The sequence below is a fragment of the Myotis davidii genome, unplaced genomic scaffold (genome assembly GCF_000327345.1).
Source record: "Myotis davidii unplaced genomic scaffold, ASM32734v1 scaffold674, whole genome shotgun sequence".
NCBI lineage: Eukaryota > Metazoa > Chordata > Mammalia > Chiroptera > Vespertilionidae > Myotis > Myotis davidii.
Window position 1 is genome coordinate 998,058 of NW_006286674.1, and position 24,353 is coordinate 1,022,410.

Consider the following 24,353-nt stretch of genomic DNA (forward strand, 5'->3'; position numbering starts at 1 on the left):
AAAAAGAAAGCCCAGGAAAGGATTCCAACGCTGACACCCACTTCTAGGTCTGCCACGTGCTTCCGGGAGAGTGACAGCTCCTGCTGCCCTCCCTCCGCTCCGGAAGCCTGGGGTAATGTCAGCCCCCCTTTTCCCCCTCTTCATCTCAGCTGTATCAGATACATTGAGGAGACAGTCACAGTGCAAAGGGTTCTATCAGCCTGAGGGTAAAATTTAATGATGACCAAACAAGACATACATTAATAATTGATATATATCTTTTTATTATGCACAAATAAAGTACTTAAAACGGTGGTTATCAAAACTATACATCTAAGCATGTTCACAAAATTGCCGACACATTGAACAGAGGAAAGACTACATATAACAGGGGTGTTCAAACTGGCCACAGGGATTTGAAGGGTACTCTTTTTACCCTCATAGATGATGAAAAACAGCAACAAAATCAGGCTCATTCAGGAAAAACCAGAAGAGAGAAGCATTGTACTTGGAAACTGATAATAGTCCTTTTCAGAAAAACGTCTGTCAGTTTCATGAACAATCCCCAGCTAAAACAAACAGAAAAAAAATCACACACACAATTCACCCAACAAAATGTGCTCTGTTAACACAACCAGCAGTACAACCATCACTCAAACCATGAGGTAGTTACAGTACAAAAAAGACTGGCATGCGAGTGCGCGCCCCCCACAGGCCCACAATCATGCCCACCACAGAACACACGCAGGGAACGGGTTTACAATCTCATTACAGACAAGGAAAAGAACATTTCTGTTGTGGTGGTTTGGAAAATGCTACGGAAACAGCTTAGGCAGAAGGCATTTCTGACTTTTAAAATACAGAGCAACAGCTGGTAAACCCCACATGGGGAAAAGCTATAGGGTGTTTCACGATGATAATCTGCCTTGGAGTTTAGAGCATTTTAACAACAGCCTGAGCATCCAACAAAACAAAACAAACAAAATGGCTTCTGCGCACTCAGGGTGTAGCCTGCAGAAGTAACAAGGGGCAGCAGATAGGAGAGTTTAACTGGAATATAACAACAGTTTTATAGAAACTTGCAAAATGTGTTATAAAGTTGAGCTAGTATTTTGTATTAAAACTGTGAAGTCTGAAGCAACTGGAAATGCTGTAACAAGAGGCTAGGGAGAAAACACTATTTTTTTTAAATGCTCATTTGTAAAGGGACATTTCAGAACTACTTAATGACATTCACTCTCCAATTAACATGGGATCAAGTTTTATCAACACAGATTTCTTGATCTGAATAATACTTCTGACAATCAGACCCAAACAAGCAAAAGTTGACTCTTTTCTTCTCTTTTAAAATCTTTTGGTTTGCATCTATAAATTTGTAAATTAATTTTAAATTACTTATAAAATCATTGGCAACGTAGCATCTCTCTCAAAAATATACATTTAAATATATTACAAAAAGTTTTAACCCGGTCCATCTAAAAACTGGATCTTTTAATACTTCTTTAATAACTAATTTTCTTTTTTAACAGAATGGAAAGGGTTTTTTTTAAAAAGCAAAGAACTGATCAGAAGAATTCACAGTAACTGAAGTTAAACATTTCATATGGAGTAACTTTTTTAAAAATCTAAAACACTTAAATATATCTTTATACACAATTTTTTGTAGTAAAATATAGCTATAAGTGACTTAAAGACTCTAGTCTTCTTTGAAGACATCTTTAAACCTTTTTATACATAGAATATGCTAAAACAATACATTCTGCTGAAGGTTAGGCAAAGCGCATTATTTTCAAACACAGGTAGCATAATCTAGTCCTGCACTCTGATACCCTTATGTTAAGAAATGTTAACTAGAGGGGAAAAATTATCTGATCTCATATCTTCATTTGTATGTGGAAATATGCAAAATTATAGACAACCCAGAAATCTTGGCCTTCAAGTCATCCTTTTTGGTTAAAATTATCCTGATTGAATGTCTATGCCTCTTAAATAAGTCAGAACATTACTCTAGAATTGAGTAACCTTGTTTGCCTTGCAGACATTGCCCTTAGGTCTTGGGTATCATCAACATTTCCTACTGAATGTTTCATTCACGGAGAACCAAGCACAACTTCCTTACTTAAGGGCATTAAGATTTGCTTATGAATATTTTGGGGTAGAATCTAGCCTGTTCTATTTGTAGAATGTTGAGTTGTTTGGGGAGGGGAGAGGCAATCTGGAAAAAGAATAATATTTATTTGTAATGAAACTATCCTCAGTAGTAAATGATTTGGCATGGAAATTTTTCCTCTGGCTTCTTTTTTAACATAGAGGTATCAGTTGAGCTTACTTTAATTGCAAAGTGGCATGATATTATTCCATTTTCTTCCATTATTCCATCTTAAATTCTTTTCGAGTTTGGGATATATTTAAGGCAAGAGAACTACAGCAACCCAAAGGAGTGTGCCCATCCCCTATCCCAGCACTTTCTTGGCAGAACTGGTGACACTGTTCACATAGCAGGCTCTGCCCTGCTTTTGCATCTTACAAGAGCCTGGTTTTTACCAAAGGGTCTATTCAAAAGGTTGACACGTGTTGAGTGGAAACACTAATTCTCCCAAAGATATTTAAGAATACATTGAACTCTAAAGGTATAGGAATTCTTAAAAGGGGAATTTTTTCTTCTTCACAACTACAAAACGAATGTGCCAGATGACATATGCTTTTACTGGCATAAATATGACCAAGCAAATTCCTCCTTAATTTTATAACTAAATTTTGCCCTGATTGATAATTAATTTCTCAGAACACGGTGTCATAAAGCAGAACACATCTGCAGTCCCAGATTTTGGCCATTTTCAATTTCTCTAGGCCTATAAAGAAATAGGAAATCTGCATTAAGACGCTTGCAGTGGGTGTGCTGGTGCGGGAAGAGGGAGGAAACTGAGAAGGTGCTCAGAGTTGGTTTGGGCCCAGGGCACAAGGAAGGAATGTTGCCTTGCTGTGTGTCAGGATGCGGCCCGGAGGGCAGCGTCTATTAAGCAAGACAGGGCCTCCCCGGGCTGGCAGCAAGGTGAGAAGTGTGCACCCAGAAGGCACGAACTGCGGGTGGAGGAATAGAAAGTCTTGAAGCATCTCGTTTGTGTTACATCTTGGTTCAGCTATAAAGGAATCTTTGGCCACATCTCCCTGGTTCTGTCTGGCTGTCATCCTTTTACCAGCTCCTTGAGTCCTGGGTAGAGCTCAGGGTCCAAATGATAGATGTTCTTACCCGGACAAAGCAGCATTTTACAAACTGGCATGTGTTTCACATTGTTAGCCCCCTAACCTGTGAGGCGCTGGTGGGCAAGGCCGCCACCTCAGCTTTCTCACACGGAAGTCCCGGGGCACATGGAGAGTCGCCCTGGGTTGGGGGGTGAATACAACAGGTGATGTTTGTATCGAAATGCACTCTCTTTACAAAGGAACCACGATCAAGCCTTTCTGGAGCTTGGCCACCCGTGCTGTCCGGCCGAGCCCGTGGCAGGGGCGGCGGGGCTAGGCCGTGCTGCTGCTGGAGCAGGGCGTGCTCTGCGTGCTGCCGATGCTGTGGGCCGCGCTGCTGTTCTCCGAGGCCGGCGGGGAGGTGGGCACCTGCTGCCTTCCCGCAGTCTCCCCTGTAGTCGGTAAAGAAAAGGGGCGAAGAAAGACACATGTTACGGGCGTTCATTCCCCCAAAGACCATTTCTCTTTTTGCCATTTTATCTGGTGTTCATCTCCATCATGGGCAGAAGCAACTAGACCAGAAGGCCTTCCACCATAAGGTTGTCCTGTTTGCTGATCTTTTGTTGTTTTTATTTTTTAAAATATGTTTTTATTGATTTTTAGAGAGAGAGGAAGGGAGAGGGATAGAGAGAAACATTAATGAGAGAGAAACATCATCGACTGGCTGCCTCCTGCACGTACTCCCACTGGGGATCGAGCCCGCAGCCCGGGCATGTGCCCTGACTGGGAACTGAACCGGCGACCTCCTGGTTCCTGGGTCAACACTCAACCACGGAGCAACACCGGCCGGGCAGTGTTCTGTCGTTTTTAAAGTCTCCTTCGTGGGAAAGCTAGAACTGTTTCCTGGGTGACTGACAGGCAGTTACAGTGGTTAACACCCCTGATAGTTGAGGACGAGTCCCCAGGATTCCAGTGCCTACAACTTTGGAAGAAACCACCACCACCTGTAGCACGTGACCCAACTGACCAGCGCTTGCATTCAAGAAACACTGTCCGTCTCCTCTCATTGTAGGGCTCGGGAGGGGGGACCTTTAAACTGTAATACGAGACCACTGGCAGTTTGGAGACCTTTTTGTCGATGCGATCAGAACGTGGGTGGGTGAAGCCTCGCTTTCGCCCTCGTCACAGCAGAGAGAGCCATGCGCCCCAAGCACACACCCTAAAATCGGAGGAGGCGGCGCCTGCTCTCAGAAAAACCTTTGGGGGAAGGGGTTCTGCTGTCCACACATGGGGACTGTGGTTGCCAGGGAACACCCCCTCCCTCCTAGGCTCATGTGGGGCGCAGGGCGAGTATCTCCTAACACAGTAAACATCCCACTTTTCCTTACGTACCCACTGCGTTTGCGCTAAGCCCGTCCCCGTGCCAAGTGTGCAGCGCTCTGGAGCGGGAGGAAGCCCGGGTCACACACATGGTTTGCATTTAGCGCCGCAGAAGCCTGAGAATTAAGTGTTTCCCTCCTTGCAACGGGCCTCGGGCAGCCCTCAGAAATGGCTCGAGGTAGGGAAAAGTGATCAAGGCTCTCCGATGACAAACACTGCCTTTTCTTGGAAACGTCAGAGCGCACGCTTCACGAAGGAGTGGTCGGCAGTCTCCCCCGACCCCCCTCCAATGTCTGTTTATGAACGAGCCTCCTCTTTCCTGTCCTCCTTCCTGTCCCGCTGAAAACACACAGCTATCAGCTGAAAACACACGCGCAAAGGCTCTGCCCTCCCGGCTCAGGAGCTGAGTCGGTTCCCTTCCAGGGGCCCCTTCAAAGCCTCTGCCAAAAACACACACACAAAAAACAGTTTTGCAAAAGATAGACCTGGCTCATGCCCCTGGGTCTGGTTACAGCTTCCCCACCCCCACCCCCATTTTAGGAACCGCAGCGACAACACACATTTTCGCATCAACCTCAGGGCACTTACTTGGCCCTTGCTATGTTTCCTCTGATTATCTTTTCTTCTGGGATTGGCGGGATGGAGAGGAACTAGGAGGTCAATATTCTGCAGAAGCGGAGAAACACTATTTTTCCTCTTCTTTTTTTTTGGCAATGTGTATTTCGGACCCTCCCCAGCACTGCCCTCTACCCGTCCTGTGTGTATGTGCTTAAAGGCAGGGAAGTCTGCTTCCATGACAGTGACTTTCTGCCCCAAACTGCCTTTCCCCACAGTGGGAGCTTTATTTCTAAAAAGAAATCAGATCTCTTTAGTTATTCTGATGTCCACCGCCCCCCCACAAACCCAAAATAACAAAAACCTCCAGAGACCCAAACAACTCGAGATATACTTTAAAAATTCAGCCCCTCACAATCCACATGTGCATCCACACCCAGCTGCCTCCTCGTGTTATTAATGAGAAGGGCCGATGTGGCTGTGTGTGCAGCGCATTGCAAGTGTGTATTTTCCCTTTAAACAAAGGCTGTGTCAGGAAAGCAGGAGGTGAGCTAACGCGCCAGCCGCTCTTTACGGCTCACCTGGGCTTCATCGGTGCAGCCTGAGAGCAGCGCAAGCAAGGAGGCCCGGCTCCTCCATGGACAACCGGCAAGCCTGCCCCATCCTGACTTTGACATGTGCCTGATTATTCACCCTCAGGAAAAGTGCCAGCACTGCTCCCTGCCCAGGAAGTCTGAATATTTGCTTTCTGATGTCTATTTGCCAAATATAATTTGTTGCCATGTCAGTTTATTTTAATCAGGGGCCCATTACAAAGGTCTTTCAACTCCCCGAGTTTTGGACACTCGAGTGCTGTTCATGCAAAATACTGTCCCAAATGAAACCCACGCAACACAAAACAAAGAAACCCCTTTTGCTCAAGATGGCAGGACACCTTGTATTAAGGTGGCTACGTCAACTTCACCTAGCAATCCATGGACTTGAGCCAACAACGTGCCAAGGAGAGTCTGCGAATCTGCTTGGAAACGTTGAAAGTACCATCTTTAGACTCTCCCTCCTAACTCTGCGGCTATTTTTACATGTAAGACATGGCATTTCTCAATATAACCAAGTTGCCAAAAACTTGTACGTTTTGAGCAATTATGAAAAAGTTTTTTCACTGTCAGATGGTAGTGGTACTACAGAAAAAGTCACCATGAGAAGAGGGGGTTAATGTGCAGATGTTTCTGCTTAACAAATGAAAAAAAACCCCTGGGTTTTCTGAGATGGATTCTCTGCTCTCTATCACAGTGACCTCTGACTGCTTGGAGCACTGACTTTCTCTGAAATATCCCTTGCGTGACAAATACAATCAGCCTAGTTCTGGAGAAGATGGGCAGGGAGGGCCCTGGGGGGTAAGCCGGAGGCCAACTGAATCAATGGAAGGAGTTTAAGGAAAGCTTCTTGCTCATAAATACCAAACTGGGCCATCAGGAATGTCTTCGGTCTTCATGTTTTGATCCTAAAATCTCAAACCACATCGAGGAAGAGAGACTTGGGGAAGAGGGAGAGTGAGTAGAGGGAAGAGGCATTTGGTGCACGGGGTTCCCAGGAGGGTGTGTTAGGACAGAGTTTAATTACACCCAGCTCCGTGGCTGAGCCTACATATTGCCAGAGAAGCTTTCATAATATATATATTTTAAGGGATAATCTGTTTTACTTCTTTAGCTTGGCACGGAATTGTCCGGATCTGATTTCCTGCCACCTCTTTTTGGCGGTCTAACTTTACAACGGGGTCCTTATCTCTAAGTCTTTCAGCATGGTGGGTCCTGGGGGAGGAAACCCGATTTAAGAAAGATCTGAATGACATGGAGAGGCGCTATGGGGACACCACAGATGGAAGAATTTTAGAGTAAGGTGAGGGGAATCTCGATTATTTAGCCCGAAGGAGACTGTTTGCAAATATTGTCCATAGAGGATAATTACAAAGAGGAACAGACAGCTGTTCCTTATCTCCCTGAGGGCAGAACACAAGGAAATGAGTTTAAAAGTCAGGGATAGGGATTTAGGTCACAGAGTAAAGAACTTGCTGATTATGAGGATCGGTGAGTTCTAGGGGGAATGTATAGAATTTCTTCCTTGGGAGATCTGTAAGCATTGGATTGAAAACCGTGTGCCTGGGGGCCATTTAGATTTAATATTGCTTGATGCTGGGAAAGAAGACAGATATTTTCCTCAAGGTCTTTGTGTTGGTTGCAATTTTGTGCCAAGTAATATCTTAATCTCTTGATATCTTAACTGTAATTTTTTTCACAAACTCACTCCTGTAAGAAGAGCGAACCAGACTGCCTTTGGGTTGGAGAAGTGGGTCACTTTCACACACTGACTCACCTCACTCTCCAAGCTCTAAGACCGTATTTTTGCAGCAAAGACTGCTGGGGGTGGGGGGGTGGGGGGTGGATTCGATGTTGCTGTAAGTTGTGGGGAAGGGAGAATTGTTCCAAGGCAGGAATTAAAATTTCCCCACATGCCCTGCCTTCCACTTTCTGTCTGTATTCCTGCAGGACGGCCCACCTGTCTGCACCTGCACCTGGGTTTTGGGTGGGTGTCTCCCTTTAACTTACCCGAGCACTTGGGTGAAGAGCACATCCTGCCTTCTTTGCAGTCACACAAGGGTCTTCCCTTCTGTCCCAGCTGCATTTTTCTGATCCCTGGACTTAGTCTCTTGCCTCTTACTTAGTCGCATGGTAGCCTAACTCTGGCTGTTTCTCCCTTCACCTGGACCAGAGGGGGGAGCTGGGAGAAACTTCAGCCCTCTAAGAACATTCAAAGCCTCCAGAGCTGTTCCTAATGAAAAGCCGTTAACCTGACTCAGGCAGAGCTGGGCATGTGCTTTAAGAGCGCACACTCTGTTCCTCCGAGGACTGCTGGATAGAAGGCCCTGGGGATGGAACAGGCACACCTAATTCAAGACCCCGGCATTTTATTATGCTCTGTGAAGCATGGAGTTCCTCCCACCCTTACATTTTTTTCCTGCCCGCACATACAAGCAACCTTAGATAGCTTATATTTTTTGTAGGACTTTGGGTTTCAGAAAGCTTTTCACATGCGTTTCTTTTTGAAGCACTCTCACCTCCACTAACCCTGTGGAGTAGGGCTCGCCTCCATGTTTACTGAAGGGAAATATAATCACTGCACCTGAGTCAGGGATAAGCCCAGCAGTTGAACAAAGTAGAGCTTCAAGTCCAATTTCTGATGACAGCCCACACCTACAGGTTGTACAGACACACATGGAGGGCAGCCTTCCTCATTCTCCAGCCCGCCCCCACCTTTTCCTTCTCTTTCTCCTCTTATTCTCATCAAACTCTGAGTGCGCCCTGTTCAGGGGACATAAAGGCACGTTTAAAGTAAAGATAAATGATAACAGCTAACCTATCCCTCCTACAGAGTTTCCCCTGCAAAAGGGAGGTCTTTTAGCTGGGAAAATGGGGAGGAACCCTTTTGAAATCAATAACAAGTGACGGAAAACGTCTCTAAACTGAAGGAGTGAGCTCGTGAAACAATTACAATTAGGATATCAAAAGATCGAGACATTAATTGGTACAAAGTCGCAACCAACTCATAGGCCTGGGGGAAAATCTCACCAAAATGGCAATTTACAGATTTTTAATTTTACTAACGTATTTTTTGACCACTTAAACCATTTTTATGCATATAATTCAGTGACATTAACAACATTCCTAATGTTGAGCAACCATCACCATTATTTAACTATAGAACATTTTCATCATCTCAAACAGAAACTCTGTACCCTTTAAACAATACTCATCACCTTTCCCCTCCGCCCCTGGTAACCTCGATTCTATTTTCTGTCTTCACACATTTGACTACTCCAGGTATTTCATAAATAACATCATCCAATATCTGTCCTTTTGTGTCTGGTTTATTTCACTTAGTGTATGTTCTCAAAGTTATCTTTGCTATAGCATGTTTAGCATTTCATTCCTTTTAAAGGCTGAGTAATATTTTATTGCATGTATTTACTGCATTTTGTTGATACATTCACCTGCTGATGGACATTTGGGTTGGGCTATTTACATCTTGTGATTATTGTGAATGCTGCTGCTATGAACATGGGTGTGCAAGGCCCTGTTTGAGTCCCTGCTCTTAGTACTTTTGGGTATATACTTAGAAGTGGAATTGCTGGATCATATGGTAATACTACATTTAACTTTTGAGTAACTGTCAAACTGTTTTCTGTGGTGGCTGCACCATTCTACCTTCCCATCTGCCATGCACAAAGGGTTTCCATTTCTCCACATTCCTGTCAACATGCTATTTTCTGTTTCTTTTTTATAACAGCCATCTTAATGCATATGAAGTAGGTATCTCATGGTTTTGATTTGCATTTTCTTAATGATTAGTGATGCTGAACATCTTTTAATGTGCTTATTGGCCATTTATACATTTTCTTTGGAGAAATGTTTATTCAAGTCCTTTGTCCATTTTTTTAATTAGGTTGTTTATCTTCTTGTTGTTGAATTGTGGGAATTGCTTATATATTCTTGATATTAACCCTTTATCAGATATATGATTTGCAAATATTTCTCTCATTCTGTGGGTTGTCTTCTCATTGTTTTTTAAAATGTATTTATCTTTATTATTGAGGGTATTTCTCTCTCACATTGTTTCTCTCTCCCTCCCCCTTCCTTCTCTCTACAATCAATAAAAACATATTGAAGAAAAAGAATTTTGGGGGGTAGAGGAGCATAACTTGAAAACAAAGAGCTTTCTTTCACCATTTGTATTTGTTTACAATTCATGAATATATATTTTGAAAAATTAAATAACGTTTTAGAAAGAAATGAGAATTTTATGTTTATCAAAGAGGATAGGTCAAGAAATGTTGGTTTAAACCATTAATTAGGGACTCTGGTGGGCTCAGTACCTAGGCTGATGTGGTAATAAAATCCTGGCTTCCCTTTTCACTTCCTGCCCATTTATATTTCTATTCTGAAGTCTTTAGCATCGGGGGAATAGTTTATATTTCCAGTTTGTCTATATTTCCTTCCTTTAATTAAACACAAACCACAAAGTAGCTTTATTAGAAGCTAAACTTCACCAACATCTCAACTGCAATTAACATAAGCAGTTTAAACAACCCTTTTCCTAAAACTGTTTAAAGCAAATTATATTTTTGCAAAACCCAATTTATGCCAAATGTGTAAATGTGAGGCTAGGGGGAATGAACTTTCTCTCTCTTTCACTCATTATCTCATCCATCCATCCATGCAATGAAACACTGGGAGTCCGCTGTGTGGCAGGCACACGGGATGTGCACCAACTACTATTCAACAGTCACACTAACCTGTGTGGGAGTAGATGTACCACAGGGCCCCCGTTAGGAGTGCTCCAATCACAAATGCTGCAAACGCAATGCCCATCACGGTTATGGTGTCCAGACCATGGAAAATTGCTGAGGAAGAGAAATACTTTATGTTAATTTTATATTTGTTTTATATTTTATAAAACAATTTTATATTTGCAATTTTATATTTGTTTCACAAGCACCATCCGTAAGGCTAAGCCCCAACTAATGCAATCTGAGAGGATTCCAACAAAACATACTGTATTTATAACTTGCAATTTTTTTCTTTAAAGAAAAATTAAATTATCAGACTTCCAAGATTCCTCAGTTTGCAATTGTTTTGAGCAACAAACTTACTAAAAAGATCACATTTGTAAACTCTAAAAACTTAAGTCTCTGGTTCATAGCCTATTTGAATGGTAAAGAAGCTTGAAAATTCAGAGGTTAAGATGCTATGGAAAATAAGGTGAACTTCCACTATAAAAATCTGATTAACTGCTTTTTACTCACTGAACACTTCCAGCAATGAGACACTACACAGAAAACACACTTCAAATACTTTACAAACATATTTTATGCACATTTAAAAGTAGGAAAGATAACAGGAAGAAAGGAGTGAGAAGGAGAAAACAAAATGAGGATAAACTGTTCCTGTGGATTATAACATTTCACTGATATCCTCATATTAAATCCCCAACCTTAACAACTACACATGTGTCATTTAAAATAACCTACTTTTTAACACGTTTCCAACCGTGATCTTTCTATGAGGGGAACGGAAATACTTCTCAGTGGGGAATGATGTCAGTTTTATAGTCAGCAAAACATATAAATAGAACCAATTGTTTCTCTGTTTGGCAAAGATTTTTATATTTGAAATCAATTCCAGGCCACAGAAATAGAACATTTCCTTTAATTTAAGAGAACTACCTGGTTTGAATCACTTAAGAAAAGTTAAAATCAGTTTCCAAGGGAGGGGGGTTTTCGGCAGAATAAAGATTTCTAAGGTCTCTGTTTTTATAATATCAATTTAAGCGATAGGCTCTCCCCGTTAATTCAGTACTGTGTCTAGGTTCCTCTCCAGTCAGAAGTGACTCCAGGTGACCTCTATGTAAATTAAATCTCTTTGCCTTTCAACTCACTTTAGTGTAAAAGATCCAGTTATAGAAAAATGTGACCCTTGAGCAGGCCCAGAAAAGGTGCAGGAAAAATATGTCATGGTGGAGAAGATTCTGGAAGATCCAAACTCCCAAGTTCCAGTCCACAGTTGTCTAGCCAATACCCATTGATGTTCATTTAACTTTTGAGAAGTTGGGGCTAGCCCTCCTGCCTGCAGCAGGTGAACAAAAAGAGTTTGTGAAAGGGCTGGGGATCCCCTAAGGAGTAAGAAAAGGGCAGAACACTCAGGAGGTTAAGATGAACCTAGCCATCTGCCTCATTTAATTTCATCTAATTCACAGAACGGATGTTAAAAGATGACTTGCCTTTTTACGCCTACAGATCACAAAGTGGGGCAGGGTTAAAGTTTTCAGTGAAAACATTCTAAAATTCTAGAGATGGAGATGTCACTTATGAAAATCTGACCAGGTAAGTATGAGAGCATGTGTCCATGTGTGTCGCCTTCTGGGTCAATGGTACTGTTCCATGGTGGCATGAAGGTAACACAATCATTTAATAGAATGTTTGTAAAGTGCTTTGCATAAAGGGACTCTCCAGGCTGACTGTCACGTGTAGGCGAGGGAGTCGGCCACGGAGACTAACCCGGACAGCTTTAAGGAAGGAAGCACCATCATCTAGAAGAGCTCTGGGTGCACAGGCAGAAAGCCAGGTCCTAGTCCCCTGGGCTTTTCATTACAACCTCAATGTTAATTACAACCATGGGCAAGTTACTTCATTGTTTCTGGGTCAGAGTTTTCTTCCATATAAAGTGAAACTGGCCCATCGTTTTGTAGTAGTTTCTAAAATAGGATTGAATGTGTCCCGCACAGAGAGCTCAAATCCATAATCCTGCATTTGTGTGACTCGTGTCCTTACATTTTGTCTAGTATTATTGTTGACTACACTGTTGTCTCTGAGTCTTAATGCAATATCTGTTCCCCAGCCTTTTTCAGATAATTTCCAACACATCGTTTTGTAGTAGTTTCTCTCTCTCTCTCTCTCTCTCTCTCTCTCTCTCTCTCTCTCTCTCTCCCCCTCCCCTTATAAGCCATCTTCCCCCAAGGCCCTTTGGACTACAGATTGTCTTGAAGGTACAACTAGTTCCCTTAGCTTAACAAGTGAATGCTGTTGACAGTGGTAAACGGTAAAGCAAACCACTCCCATAGCTGTACACTAATGCTTTCAGTTCTCAACTGATGTAAGTATGTAGAAAGCAAACTTCTCTCTCTAAAGCTAAGAACGTTACTACCTTTCCATTAAGGTTATACACACCAATGGGTCAACAAGTTCACATTTAAAGGTGAAGGTACAGAGGGAAAAAGAAAGGAGAATGAAGTAAGAACAGAGGGAAGGGGAAAATAAGTATGAAGAAAAAAGAGGGGAGGGAAAGTAAGAGCAGAAGTCTCCTTATCAAAACTCAAAGTTTGGCATATGCTCCATAACCAACTCATTCTTATAAAAGCCCAGGAGACTTTATTTCGAAATAGTTGCATAAAGACTTACGTGGAGAAATTGGATTCGGTTCCTTAATGTTTGGACTTGTTCCTGAAACAAAAACAGAAATCACCCAGAGAAATCAAGTTTTAAGCAAAAGGTCATCAAAAACTCCACGGACTCTGACACTTTTCTATTTGTTAATACTTTGTGAAAGTTCTGTCAACTGTCCTCTTAGATACCAGAATTATAACATGAATTACTCAGAAATTTTAAGTGGTAAACTCTAACCATCAATGGTACAGGCTTTTTGGTTTGAAAAAAACTTGAAGGCAAATACCTAAATATAAGGAATTTGAGTCTGACAATTTGTGTGTGTGTACACCTTTATAGTTTTTTAGGAAAGACTCAATACCTTTAAATACCATATTTCTCCAGTGTATTATAATATTATTCCTAATTTAATGTACACAAATTCTAGAAAAGTATCTTTACTTTAAAGCTTAATGCTATTGTAGTTGAGGTCCTCTTCATCACACATTTGCACTATTTTTTAAAAATGTGTTCTTATTGATTTGTAGAGAGAAAAGAAGGGAGAGGGGGAGAATAGAAACATCAATGATGAGAAAGAACCATCAGTGGGCTGCCTCTGGCATGCCCATTACTGGGGATCGAGCCTGCAACCAGGCATGTGCCATGACCAGGAATCAAACCAGTGACCTCTTGGTTCCCAGGTCGATGCTCAACAACTGAGCCACACAGGCCGGGCTGCACTATTACTGAGCTTCCCTGACTGCTCTCCTTGTCTCCACCACTGCCCCACTCCTACTCCATATTTCCTACTCCACATTTGCCTCCCAGAATGAATTTTCCAGAGCCCAGAGGTGGTTATGCAATTGCCCTGATTAAATGGCTCAATGACTCCCCTTCATTTATAGAGAAAATATTCAAACTCTTAGCGCAGCACACAAAGTTCTGCCTCCCTCCTCTTCCCACCTCTCCCCAGCCTCCCTTCCTAATGGGGTCCTTCACCTACTAGTATGCTGGGCTCCTCATCTATCTATACTAGTAAAAGGGTAATATGCTAATTAGACCAGGAGACCAGCCAGGGAGGGCAGTTGGGGGCCATGAGGCTGTCAGGGGAGGGCCTAAACCAGCAGTCGGACACCCCCCGAGGGGTCCCAGATTGGAGAGGGTGCAGGCCAGGCTGAGGGACAAAAGAATAATATTTCATGACATGTAGAAATTATATAAAATGCAAATGTATTCCCTACATAAAGTTTTATTTGATCACAGCCATGCTCATTCATGTACATCTGGGCTGTGGCTGCTTTCATGAGGTAACAGCAGCTCTGAGTAGTTGAGGCAGGGACTGTATGAGCCACACACTGAAAAGACTCACTACCTGGTCCTTTATAGGAAAAGGGGACTGAGTCCTGGCACAGACACTGCCCCGTCTCTTTAGAATTTAAAAGTGGTAAGTGTTGAGTGCCTCTCTTTTCATCTCTATTTTCATTCGATGAAGAAGGAATACACACTGTGTTGGACTCCACGGTGAAGTGCAGAGAACTTATGAAAAACTGACCGAAAACAATCAACGTTTGAGCTGCTGTTTACAAAAATAAAGAAGCCAGACAGGATTGTAAAATCTCAGCAGTAGCAACCTCAGCTGGGCTGACCACATCCTCGCAGCACAGGGTCCAGCGGTCCAGCCGAGGGGGAGGGATGCTACCACTGAACGGTGCCTCCTGGAGCTGTTCAATATGGTGGCACTGAAAGGAGTGATACTTAAATAAAATTACTAAGAAAATTAAAATAATTGTGTGATTTTAAGAAAATCTAATTCAGTCTGCAGAACACCCACCACCACCAACATGCCCACAAGACACTCTTTCCTGGGAGTTTGGTTCTATCAGCCTCATTGGCAGCAATAAAATAATGACGATGACACTTTATATTTGTACATCTCTATAGTGTGTTACACTTGACAAAAAGCTTTTACTTATATTTTTTCATTCTAAACTCCCCAGAACCCTATGAAACAGGGGTAGTTAACCACAACATTCTCCAACTTTCAAGAAGTAGTGGTTTGATTTGCTGAACTAAGTCCAAAGGCATTTAAAGGTCTCCACAGTGTGCATCATGTGAGAAATATACACACTTCTGGGAACAGTTCCATCTAATTAACTATCCATGGCTCAATTTTGTCACTTAGAATCCCTAAGAGGTTTTAAATAATGATTCTCCCCCAAGGAGACCTCCCATGTAAGAATTTAGCAAGGCCTGTGTGATGGATGGCATTGTTTTAAATTTCTTAATGGACTTATGTTATGATCTAATTCTCTTCCCCCACCCCAAATGGGGGCCCTCTCACAGAGCTAAGCAGAAAAAGTTGTTGCTTATGTCCCGGGGGTAAAGCTCCTCCGTGATTCCTGTGCATAAACAATGACAAGCACAAGCTGCAGCACTGAAGTTGGAGGGTTTTTACCCTCTAACTTCTTTGTTCCAAAACCCCTAGTAAGTTCGGGGTAGAACTAAGAGAGTTTGGTCTCTAAGGAACCCTGCAATCGAGTTGGCACGCTGAAAGGAAAAGAGTGGCCATAACAATATTTACTTTGGGTTTAAGGGTCTGATTGTAAGAAAGGAATCCTAGCTATTACTGCAAAAAAGAACTTTAACAATACAGATTTCTTTACAGAAAGAACAAACTATAATCAACATTCTGAACTGAATCTTTTCGTATACTCTGAGCAAATTTTGGTCAACCTCTAGAACCAAAAGTTTCCTCCTTGGAGTGGCAGGCATGGTTTTCATAAACGGGACATTTCTGGGGTTATGCATGAGTAACTGGCCACAGCTTTTTGGCCTCCAACTTTCAACTCAGTTCTCCTCAACATGCTAGAACGAGCAGGCCCAAAGGAAAACAAGGTATCTAACTGGTACCTACATCTATTGGTATCTGGCAAAGAGGGAAGGATGGGAGATGAAGAAGCTGGAGACTCAGGAGGCCTTTATGAAGTCACATTCAAGATTCAGTTTTCACTAGTACTCACTTCACTTCACTGTAAATGAACCCCTTCTCTGGGTTGTTTCACTATTTATGGCATTTGCTGCAATTGCCCAGTCACTAATCTGTATCCTTCCGCCAGGATCAATACTGCTCACCTGAGCCTGATTTTTGTGTTCTGCCCTCCAGGGGGCATTTGATTAAGTCTGGAGACATCTTGGGTCGTCAGAGCTGATGGTGGAGGAGTGCGCTATGGGCAACTAGTGGGTAGAGGGATGCTGCTCAACACCCTCCAACACACAGGACAGCTCCCCAAACAAACGCCATTTGGACGTTATCCAACCGAAACACCAAGAGTGCTAAGGCTGTGCAACTGCACTACGCCCTGAAGGCCGTAAGGACAGGGTCATCTATTTACTATATGACAAGCATATAGTAGGTACCCAACGGACATTTGGGGGGTGGGGGTGGAGAATAAGTAACCATAAATATCATGCATACTTATTTTGATCTTAGCAGCTCTCTACTGGGATCTTTTGTTGGGTCTTAACTTTCAGAGGTGCACACCGGAATATTTATGGATGAAATGAAGTGTCTGGGTTTCCTTCAAAACAACCCAGGGACAGGAAGTGATAAAACAAGATTGGCCACGAATTGGTAATTGTTGAAACCAGATGGAGGAGGGTTCATGGGAGTTCATTCTATTTTTGTATATATTTGAAATTTTCCAGATTAAAAATTTTTTAAATGTGAAGCACATTGAATAAAAAAAAAAATGCCTAAGATACCTCTTCTCTCTTACAGGGTAGAAACTAAATGTCTTGGTGTGTCAATGAAGTATTTCTATATTTCCTTCTTCTCACCTTCCCCTCATTTCTACCTCAGGCTGAGGACAAAACCTGGCTGGTGCTTTAGAGTATTTTTGTTCTGGAAAAATCAAACGTGTTCCAAAAAGTAACGCCTCTCTTGGATTAACTTCCAACTGACGTTCACAACTTTCCCTTCCATCCCCTTCACCTCCCTCCAAAAACTCCGTTTGGCTGAGAGGTTATGGGGAAGGAAAGGAAATTAACATTTATTGAGTGCCCATGATATGCTGGGTGCTGTCGTGAGCACACTTTTATTGTCTAAAAGCTATGTGGTAGAAATATGGGAAAAATTCAGTATTTTCAACATTTAATTTGTTCATTTTAACTCTCTGAGAATTACATATTATATATAAATCATGGCAAATTGGGTATGACATTCATTATGGGATTTTTGGTGCCCATTTTTCCTGTGTATGTCCAAAATTTTAGAGCCCCAAATTTCAGAAAAATTACTCGTCCCTTTCACAGTTAAAAACAAAACAACACACATCACTGACGTGGTAAAACCAATTTTACTGTGGAAGGCTAAGTGTTCTCAAATGCTATAAAAAGTGGTCACAGCATCCAAAGCAAATAGCACGCACATGCCTATACTTCAAAATATGTCAGAAAATATGGCAGGATGGCATCACCTCAACTATTTTAATTGTTTTCCCATAAACCATAATATGCATACACTATTCATGTTTTCTGAGCGTTTTTGTGAGTTATAATTCAAAGTCACAGAATGTCTCCTAAACTTTAATACTCTTTTAAATAGTTTACATGTTTCCCAATATCTTAACCCTCTGGAGGAAGAGATTTTTTTCCTAAAAATCTTCATCTTCTTTTCAGTTCATAGAGTGTTAACTATTTACTTGTAGTTTTTATTAAAAATTGGAATCAACTTCCACCTAGATTAAGGCATAGGGTTTAAGAGCACAGGCTCTGGAATGGAAGTGCCTGGAGTCGAATCCCAGATCCACCATTTATATGTGGTGAGACCCTGGCCAAGTTACTGAGCCTCCCTCTATACCTGCCTCACAAAGGGGTTGAGAGGATTAACTATAACCCCTATGAAGCACAGAACCTTGTATGAAGTAAATGCTCACTACATGTTAGACAATCATTATCACCATCATCTATCGCTGAAAGTATCAACAGCAAAAGATGGCTCACCCAACACTGGCTCCCAAGCAACTGAGAAATAAAAACTGGCAAAGATGTGTTGCAGGAGCTCAGGAAGTTTCCACTAAAAACAGTGGCCCAGCGGAGGGACCCAGAATTATTTATTTAGTCTTGATGGCCTGTTCTCCCTGCCCACAGAAGGAAGAAACCTTGCTTGAAATGTGTCCATGCTATTGGCAGGAGCCCCTGAGAAGACCTCTGCCTGGCTGTGAAGTTGGCACTGAGAGCCTTTCTCAGCTGCCCCAGCAAACTCAAGAATTGAGAAATACGACAGACCCAATGGCCAGGAGGGCCAGGACTTGCGTGGCCTTGAGCGCCTGTGTCAGTAAAAGGACAGTAAAATGTCCCATTGGTTGGAAAATTTTTACCCCAAATGTCAATCCCAATAGGAGCCCTGCCCACTTCCAGAGGGAATATAGGATCTGTGTCTTACTATAGTAACATACAACGCTGTCTGGAAAGAAGAAGAAATTCATGATTCTATTATTCAAATAAACAAGTGCTATTAGGCAAATGTCACATTCCCTTTTCAACTGACCGTCCCAATGCACTGAGAGGCAGGGGAAAAGCACAGACTCAAAAGCCTGCATTGAGGAGAAATCATTTAGAGTCAAAGGAAAATAAACATTAAAGGTAAGAGGAGTCCCTCCTAGAGCTGAAAACCGTCAGAAAACCTACCCCATTCAGTGCAAAGTGAGAAAGCGTCTATGCACACAGCCCCTGGGAAGTGGCCTACAGTCCAACCTCCTCCATTTGTTTAACAGATCTAAGCAGTGAACTTTCGTCACTACACACTTCTCCACCAAAATCTAGTCTCAATTAGCAAATCTCCTGAAAGTGCTTTGATACTTGGTAAAACTTTCCCCTTTAACTTCATATAAAGAAAACACTGACCCTTCAGAATAATTACACGAAGTTTAAATAAAAGCAATTGCCTAATTTACAAGAGGAATTACTTAGAAAAATACTACCGGACTTAAAAGAAGAATGAATGAATTACTGGAAGTTATTTTGCTGCAATATTAATGCCTAATTATTGTCTGGCCTAGGAAAACGCAAGCTGCTGCCTTCAATTACCAGCAGAATTACTGCTCTCAAAGTAGGTAGGAGTAACAGAGGGAGTACGAAGTGGCTGCTGCTATTGTTAGACCACGTGCCCAGTGCAAAACAGAGCCAGCTGCTGCCCGATTGTGATACACTTTACAACACAATTAATTTCTTTTTCCCCGGACCCCATAAACAAGAAACTAACTGGGCAATCCATTTATTGAAAGACTATAGCTGGTCTAACTGTCTCAAATGGTTAAAAACCAACTAAAAGAAGAAGATAAAACAAACAATCTCTACAATGAAAACACTGCCGAGGAACCACTAAGCAGCTATATATTTCACACCAACTTTTGGATGGCCGGGAAATGAAGAGAAGATTAGTTTGCTTCTTCAAACAGCATAGCTGAGGGTTACAGCTCACACTCTGAAAGGCCTCTGGAAGTCATCTGGTCCAAACCCCTCCTTTTCCAGATAAAGAAAATGAAATCCGAGGCCATGCGGGGAGATCTCCTAAGTCCCACAGCCAGTTAGTTATCGGAGAAAGCTAAGAGCTACCCCCAAGCTCCTGGCTCTACACCAGTGCCCTCCCGCCACCCTCTCCTGCCTTTCTGAATGGAGCCTGTTCCTGGGAAGGGGGCAGATGTCGTCACCAGATATGACAGTAGGAATGGCACTGCTATTTTCAGAGGTCACTCCACTGGACGGCATCCACATGCCTCTGCTCTGTTCGGTCCTGTTTGCTCCAGGGCCGCCCCTGCTGCCTACTCTTGCCAAATCCAACAAAGCTCGGATCAGAAATGCCATCCCAGAGCTGCCCAAGCCCAGATCTGGTGTCAACACCATCCAGCAGGTCTCCCAGCTGATGCCCAGCAACTGCAGTCAGGCTGCTCACTGGCTTTTGTCAAGGCCCTGGGTGCCGGTGACAGGCTCCTCTCTGCCCCTCGGGTGGTAGAAGGTAGCCCGGGGCTCTAGCCCTGAGATATTTACCCCAGAGGCTTGAAATCCACTCTCACCCTCCCAGCCTTCTCTTAGTCTGGCACCTTTAGACAATGTTTCTTTGATAACTGTAACTGCCCAGATGACGTTTGGTCGTTGACAGCTGCCTGGTGTGTTCTCGCTTTTTCATGTCCTTGGCTGGAGCGATGCTGCTCTGTCAGGTCAGTCCATAGGGCCTTGCAGCCACCCCGAATAGCCCCTCAGAGCCCCACTCTGCCCCTCCACTGGTCCGGCTGGCCTGGCCTATGCAAGATCTGCTTTGCCCTGCCTTCCTCCCAGGTACTGGGACCCCCTCTTAAGAGTACATCCTTCCTTTTCTTTTAGAAGATGCATCAACTAAATTATAAAAACACATTTGAATACTAGTTCTCAACCTTCCTTCTGCTGTGACAGCTCAGATGGATGGTGCTCACATACATAACACCCTCCCCAAAGGCATTTGCGATCTTGACAAAACACCACAATAGCTTGTAGCCAGCACCACCATTCCTAGGAGATCATGGAAAGTCCATCTTTCCATGCCAGGAAGAACTCTAATCCCTTCTCACACAGTCAAGGAAGCATATTTAAATGCAAGAGAGAGAGTGACATTGTGACCGGGACAACCTTGACTCTGATCAAATAATAAAGAGGAAATCATTTGCAAATGTATCCCTGACCACTGAGCTACATGTCAGTAGGACAATGAACTGAATAAAAAACTCCTCAGGCAAAGAACCCTTTTCTAAAATTACTCATTGGCCATTAATGTATCTTTTGAATAAAACTGGACTTAGGGTATTGGAACCTCCCAATGAGCAGCCCCGAGGCCCCCATCCTCTGATTGAGCCTCCCAAAACACACCTTTAGATTCCACTTCCTGATGGATCACAGCGAGAGGCTTGGTGAACGTCTTCTTATTCTGCATCATGGCCCAGATCATTGAGGCGTCCAGTGAGGTGCAGGCTTCATCGGGAGGCACGCACTGCAGAGAGGCAGAGCCAAGAGAGTTGGGGGTCACTCTATAGGCTTCACCAGCTCAGCCGGCACAGCTGTCCTGTGCCCCTTCTCAGACAGCTAACAGCTGGTGGCCACAGAAAAACAAGAGATCTGGGTGTTTTCCAAAGAACTACAAATAATCTGGGAGATATAGTGGCAGGCCCCATGTATTCTCAGCTGCACTGAAAGATGCAAATATTACTGAACAGCTTATAAATATTGTCATCCCCCCCTCCCCCCCAATCTTCCCATGAAACAACTGGAGTTTTTAGCATTATTTAGTGTGAAAAATAAAGAAACTATCCAACAAATGTTGGCCCTAGACCAAGCCGGCTTCACATAAATGGTTCATGTTTACGATCTGTGATTGTGGGAAACTTCATGTATTGCATTATGAAGGTGACAGATTTTACATCTGTTGTCCAAAAAGATAATCATGTTGTCAAGTCTGTTTGATTTAAATCCTGGTAAAGGCTTGTGCAAAATAAAGCTTCCCAGTTATCTGTTTTTTCTTGTTCCCAGAGTTCAGGGGAGTTGTGCCCAGGTGTGGATGCCAGGAGATCAGCTGCTTCTAGCTATTTTAAGGCCCCAAACTTAGAACTAGTGTGCCCAAGCCCAGTGGACCTGTTTTTAAAGAGTATGATTACATTCCATTACTTTTTCTTTAAAATAACTTTGGTCCCTTGTCTATGTTCATGAATAAGTGAAACTCTAATCGACATCTATTTGCTTTTGCTGTAAGAAGAAATATATCAACCATTTAAAAAGTCTGTAGCAAGGCACCCCTGAAAGTGAATTAACCCCAAGCTCTTCCCATCACAAAAGAACAAAGACTTTTGGCTTTACCATCATTGCTGCTTCGAGAAACATGCAAGTCAAACCCATAGTATAAACAGACCTCCATCCCCAAATAGAGATAAGCCTTAACAATAGCCCTCTTGTCAAGAGAAACAGTGGATTGTCTGTGAAGGGGCATCACTGCTGAAAAGATTCGCATTTTAGGAAGAGCTTTCTGACTTCCCTACTGGTTCTTCAGTCACGTGAAGAGCCTAAGATTCTAGGACTAACTCACTGCGTGACTCTGGGCAAGACACTGTACTCTCTGGCCTCAGCAAAGGGCAGGGGTGGACTCAACAATCTTTGAGACTGCCTCCTGGAAGATTCTTTGGGTCTCTCTATCGTCACAGAAAACACTCAGCAGTCACTAGACATGTAGCATTAACTATAAGCAGTGAACAGGGAGACAGTGGTAACAGCCATCCTAAGCCACTGCACTATAAATGGGGAACTAGCTCACTTGCTCCTCTACCCGAGGGAAGCCAGGTACTATCGTTTCAATTTTATAGATGAGGAAAGGCTGGTTCTGAGAAGTCATGGGATTTGCTTAAAGTCCTTGTCAGTCCCCCTGCTCTTTCCACTGTATCTTACCTCAGGTATAAATAACGACTTTAGGTTTGGGTAATACCCCATGTCATCCACTGGGACTTACAGTTCTCCTTAGAATGTTGGGAAGAAAATATTAGGACTGATTTTCACAGATGAACATACTATGAAGCTGGGCCTCTACAGTCTAGGCTCAGTGCAAGGTAACAGCCAAAGCCATCATTAAACACCCAGTAACTGCCAGGCCTCCCCTACTAGATGCCTTACTCCTAAAAGTCCTCCACTGCCTGCAGGAAACAGTGGGGTCTCACAGCCAAGCGTTCAGTTCCCCGTGGCTCTCTACCACTGCCCACCACGGCCCAACCTTGCTGGCCACTGGAAGGTGAATGCTACAAGGCTAAGGCATCAGTGTTTCCCAGAGCAACCTAAAGAACACGGTCTACATCCCCTTATATGTAGGAACTCCCTAATGATTATGATCAGATTGGCGGTATTTTCATATGCACTACAAAATATTATCTGATATTAAGTGGATGCTCTGGGGAATATGATAATGCAAAGGATTCAGATCAATGATAATCTATCTGATACTGATAATTTCCCCTCCTACCTCTACACCTATCTCTTACAACCTATGCAGTGGGAGAATTCCGTACCTACAATGCATTATTAATGTCACAGCTCAATGATTAGACTTCTAGACATGGAATTGTATGTGACTACAAAAGGGTGGGAATTAAGCTTACACTGTGTAAAATATCCACAGGATAAATGCACATGTGAAATTATCCATAATTACGGCAGATCACAGAAACGAAACCGTGGCAGAAGACACCCTCCATGTCCAAGGTCAACTTTATGAGGTTATTAACTTGCTGACCCACTTCTTCTTCCCTCCTCCCTCCCCCCAGTAGCCATTCCAGCAAGCTCAAAGGGTTCTGATTTCTGTACAAAATGTACTGGTTCGATATGGGGAGTGGTATGAAGTAAACATGATGAACCGATATGGGACCAAGAAAAATTTAAATATTTGTTACTTTCCCTTAGAAGTCCTCCTGAGACAAGTCAACCTTATAACTCACACAGAGAAGGTCAAAAAACAATCGCTATACAAGTCTCCGCGGGACCTGGAAAAATCAATCCTCACACTGAACTTGTCCTTTCGGCTCTCGGCACTTTTGGCACCGCACACTAACTGAATAGCAAAGATAAAGCCAGACCTCTCCTTCCATGGAAAACAGGCTTGATTTATCATCCATAAAATACTATTACTTAACATGCATGGAAAAAAAATCATACTGCCAGGATTTATTGTCTAAGACTCCAGAAAACTCACAGTTCCCGGCTCACACGGACTTGATTACAGTGGGGCCTTGACTTACAAGCTTAATTCGTTCCGTGACGGAGCTCGTAACTCAAATTACTCGTATGTCAAATCAAAAAGTGAACGAGTGAGACACGTGATGCTGGGCTGATGTTGTGGCGTTCACTGTGACGTTCGCTGCGCCAACTAGAGGTGGGGTATCTGAACCTGGCTCGTAACCCGAATTTTAGCTCGCGACTCAAAGCAAAAAATCGGCCAAGAGACGGCTCGTATCTTGAAAAACTCATCAGTTGGGATACTCGTAAGTCAAGGCCCCACTGTACTTTGATAGGGCAGTTCCCAAACCGAAAACCGCCACCTGGGATAACCTGTGGTTAAACGCCTCTGGTAAGTCACGCTGACTCACCTAAAACTGTCAAAGTTACAGTACACGTGGACGAAGGCCCACTAACCTTGGGTAACTTCTGGGGGTCCTTTTCCTTCTTGGTGCACAACGTGAGCTCACACTGCAGAAAGAGCAGCGAGGTGTTGAAGACAGGCTTG

General features: G+C 43.0%; 1 protein-coding gene across 1 annotated transcript in view; it reads right to left on the reverse strand.

The window, feature by feature from the left end:
• Nucleotides 1-239: 239 nt before the first annotated feature.
• TGFBR3 (transforming growth factor beta receptor III) overlaps nucleotides 240-24,353 on the reverse strand; it is a 177,019-nt gene continuing 152,905 nt past the window's right edge. The window contains exons 13-17 of the mRNA XM_006758203.2: nucleotides 24,263-24,349; nucleotides 20,969-21,089; nucleotides 13,106-13,147; nucleotides 10,445-10,552; nucleotides 240-3,614 (exon numbers count right to left, since the gene is read on the reverse strand). Coding sequence (XP_006758266.1) covers nucleotides 3,496-3,614; nucleotides 10,445-10,552; nucleotides 13,106-13,147; nucleotides 20,969-21,089; nucleotides 24,263-24,349 — 477 coding nt within the window. The 3' untranslated portion in view covers nucleotides 240-3,495. The remainder of the gene's footprint in view (nucleotides 3,615-10,444; nucleotides 10,553-13,105; nucleotides 13,148-20,968; nucleotides 21,090-24,262; nucleotides 24,350-24,353) is intronic.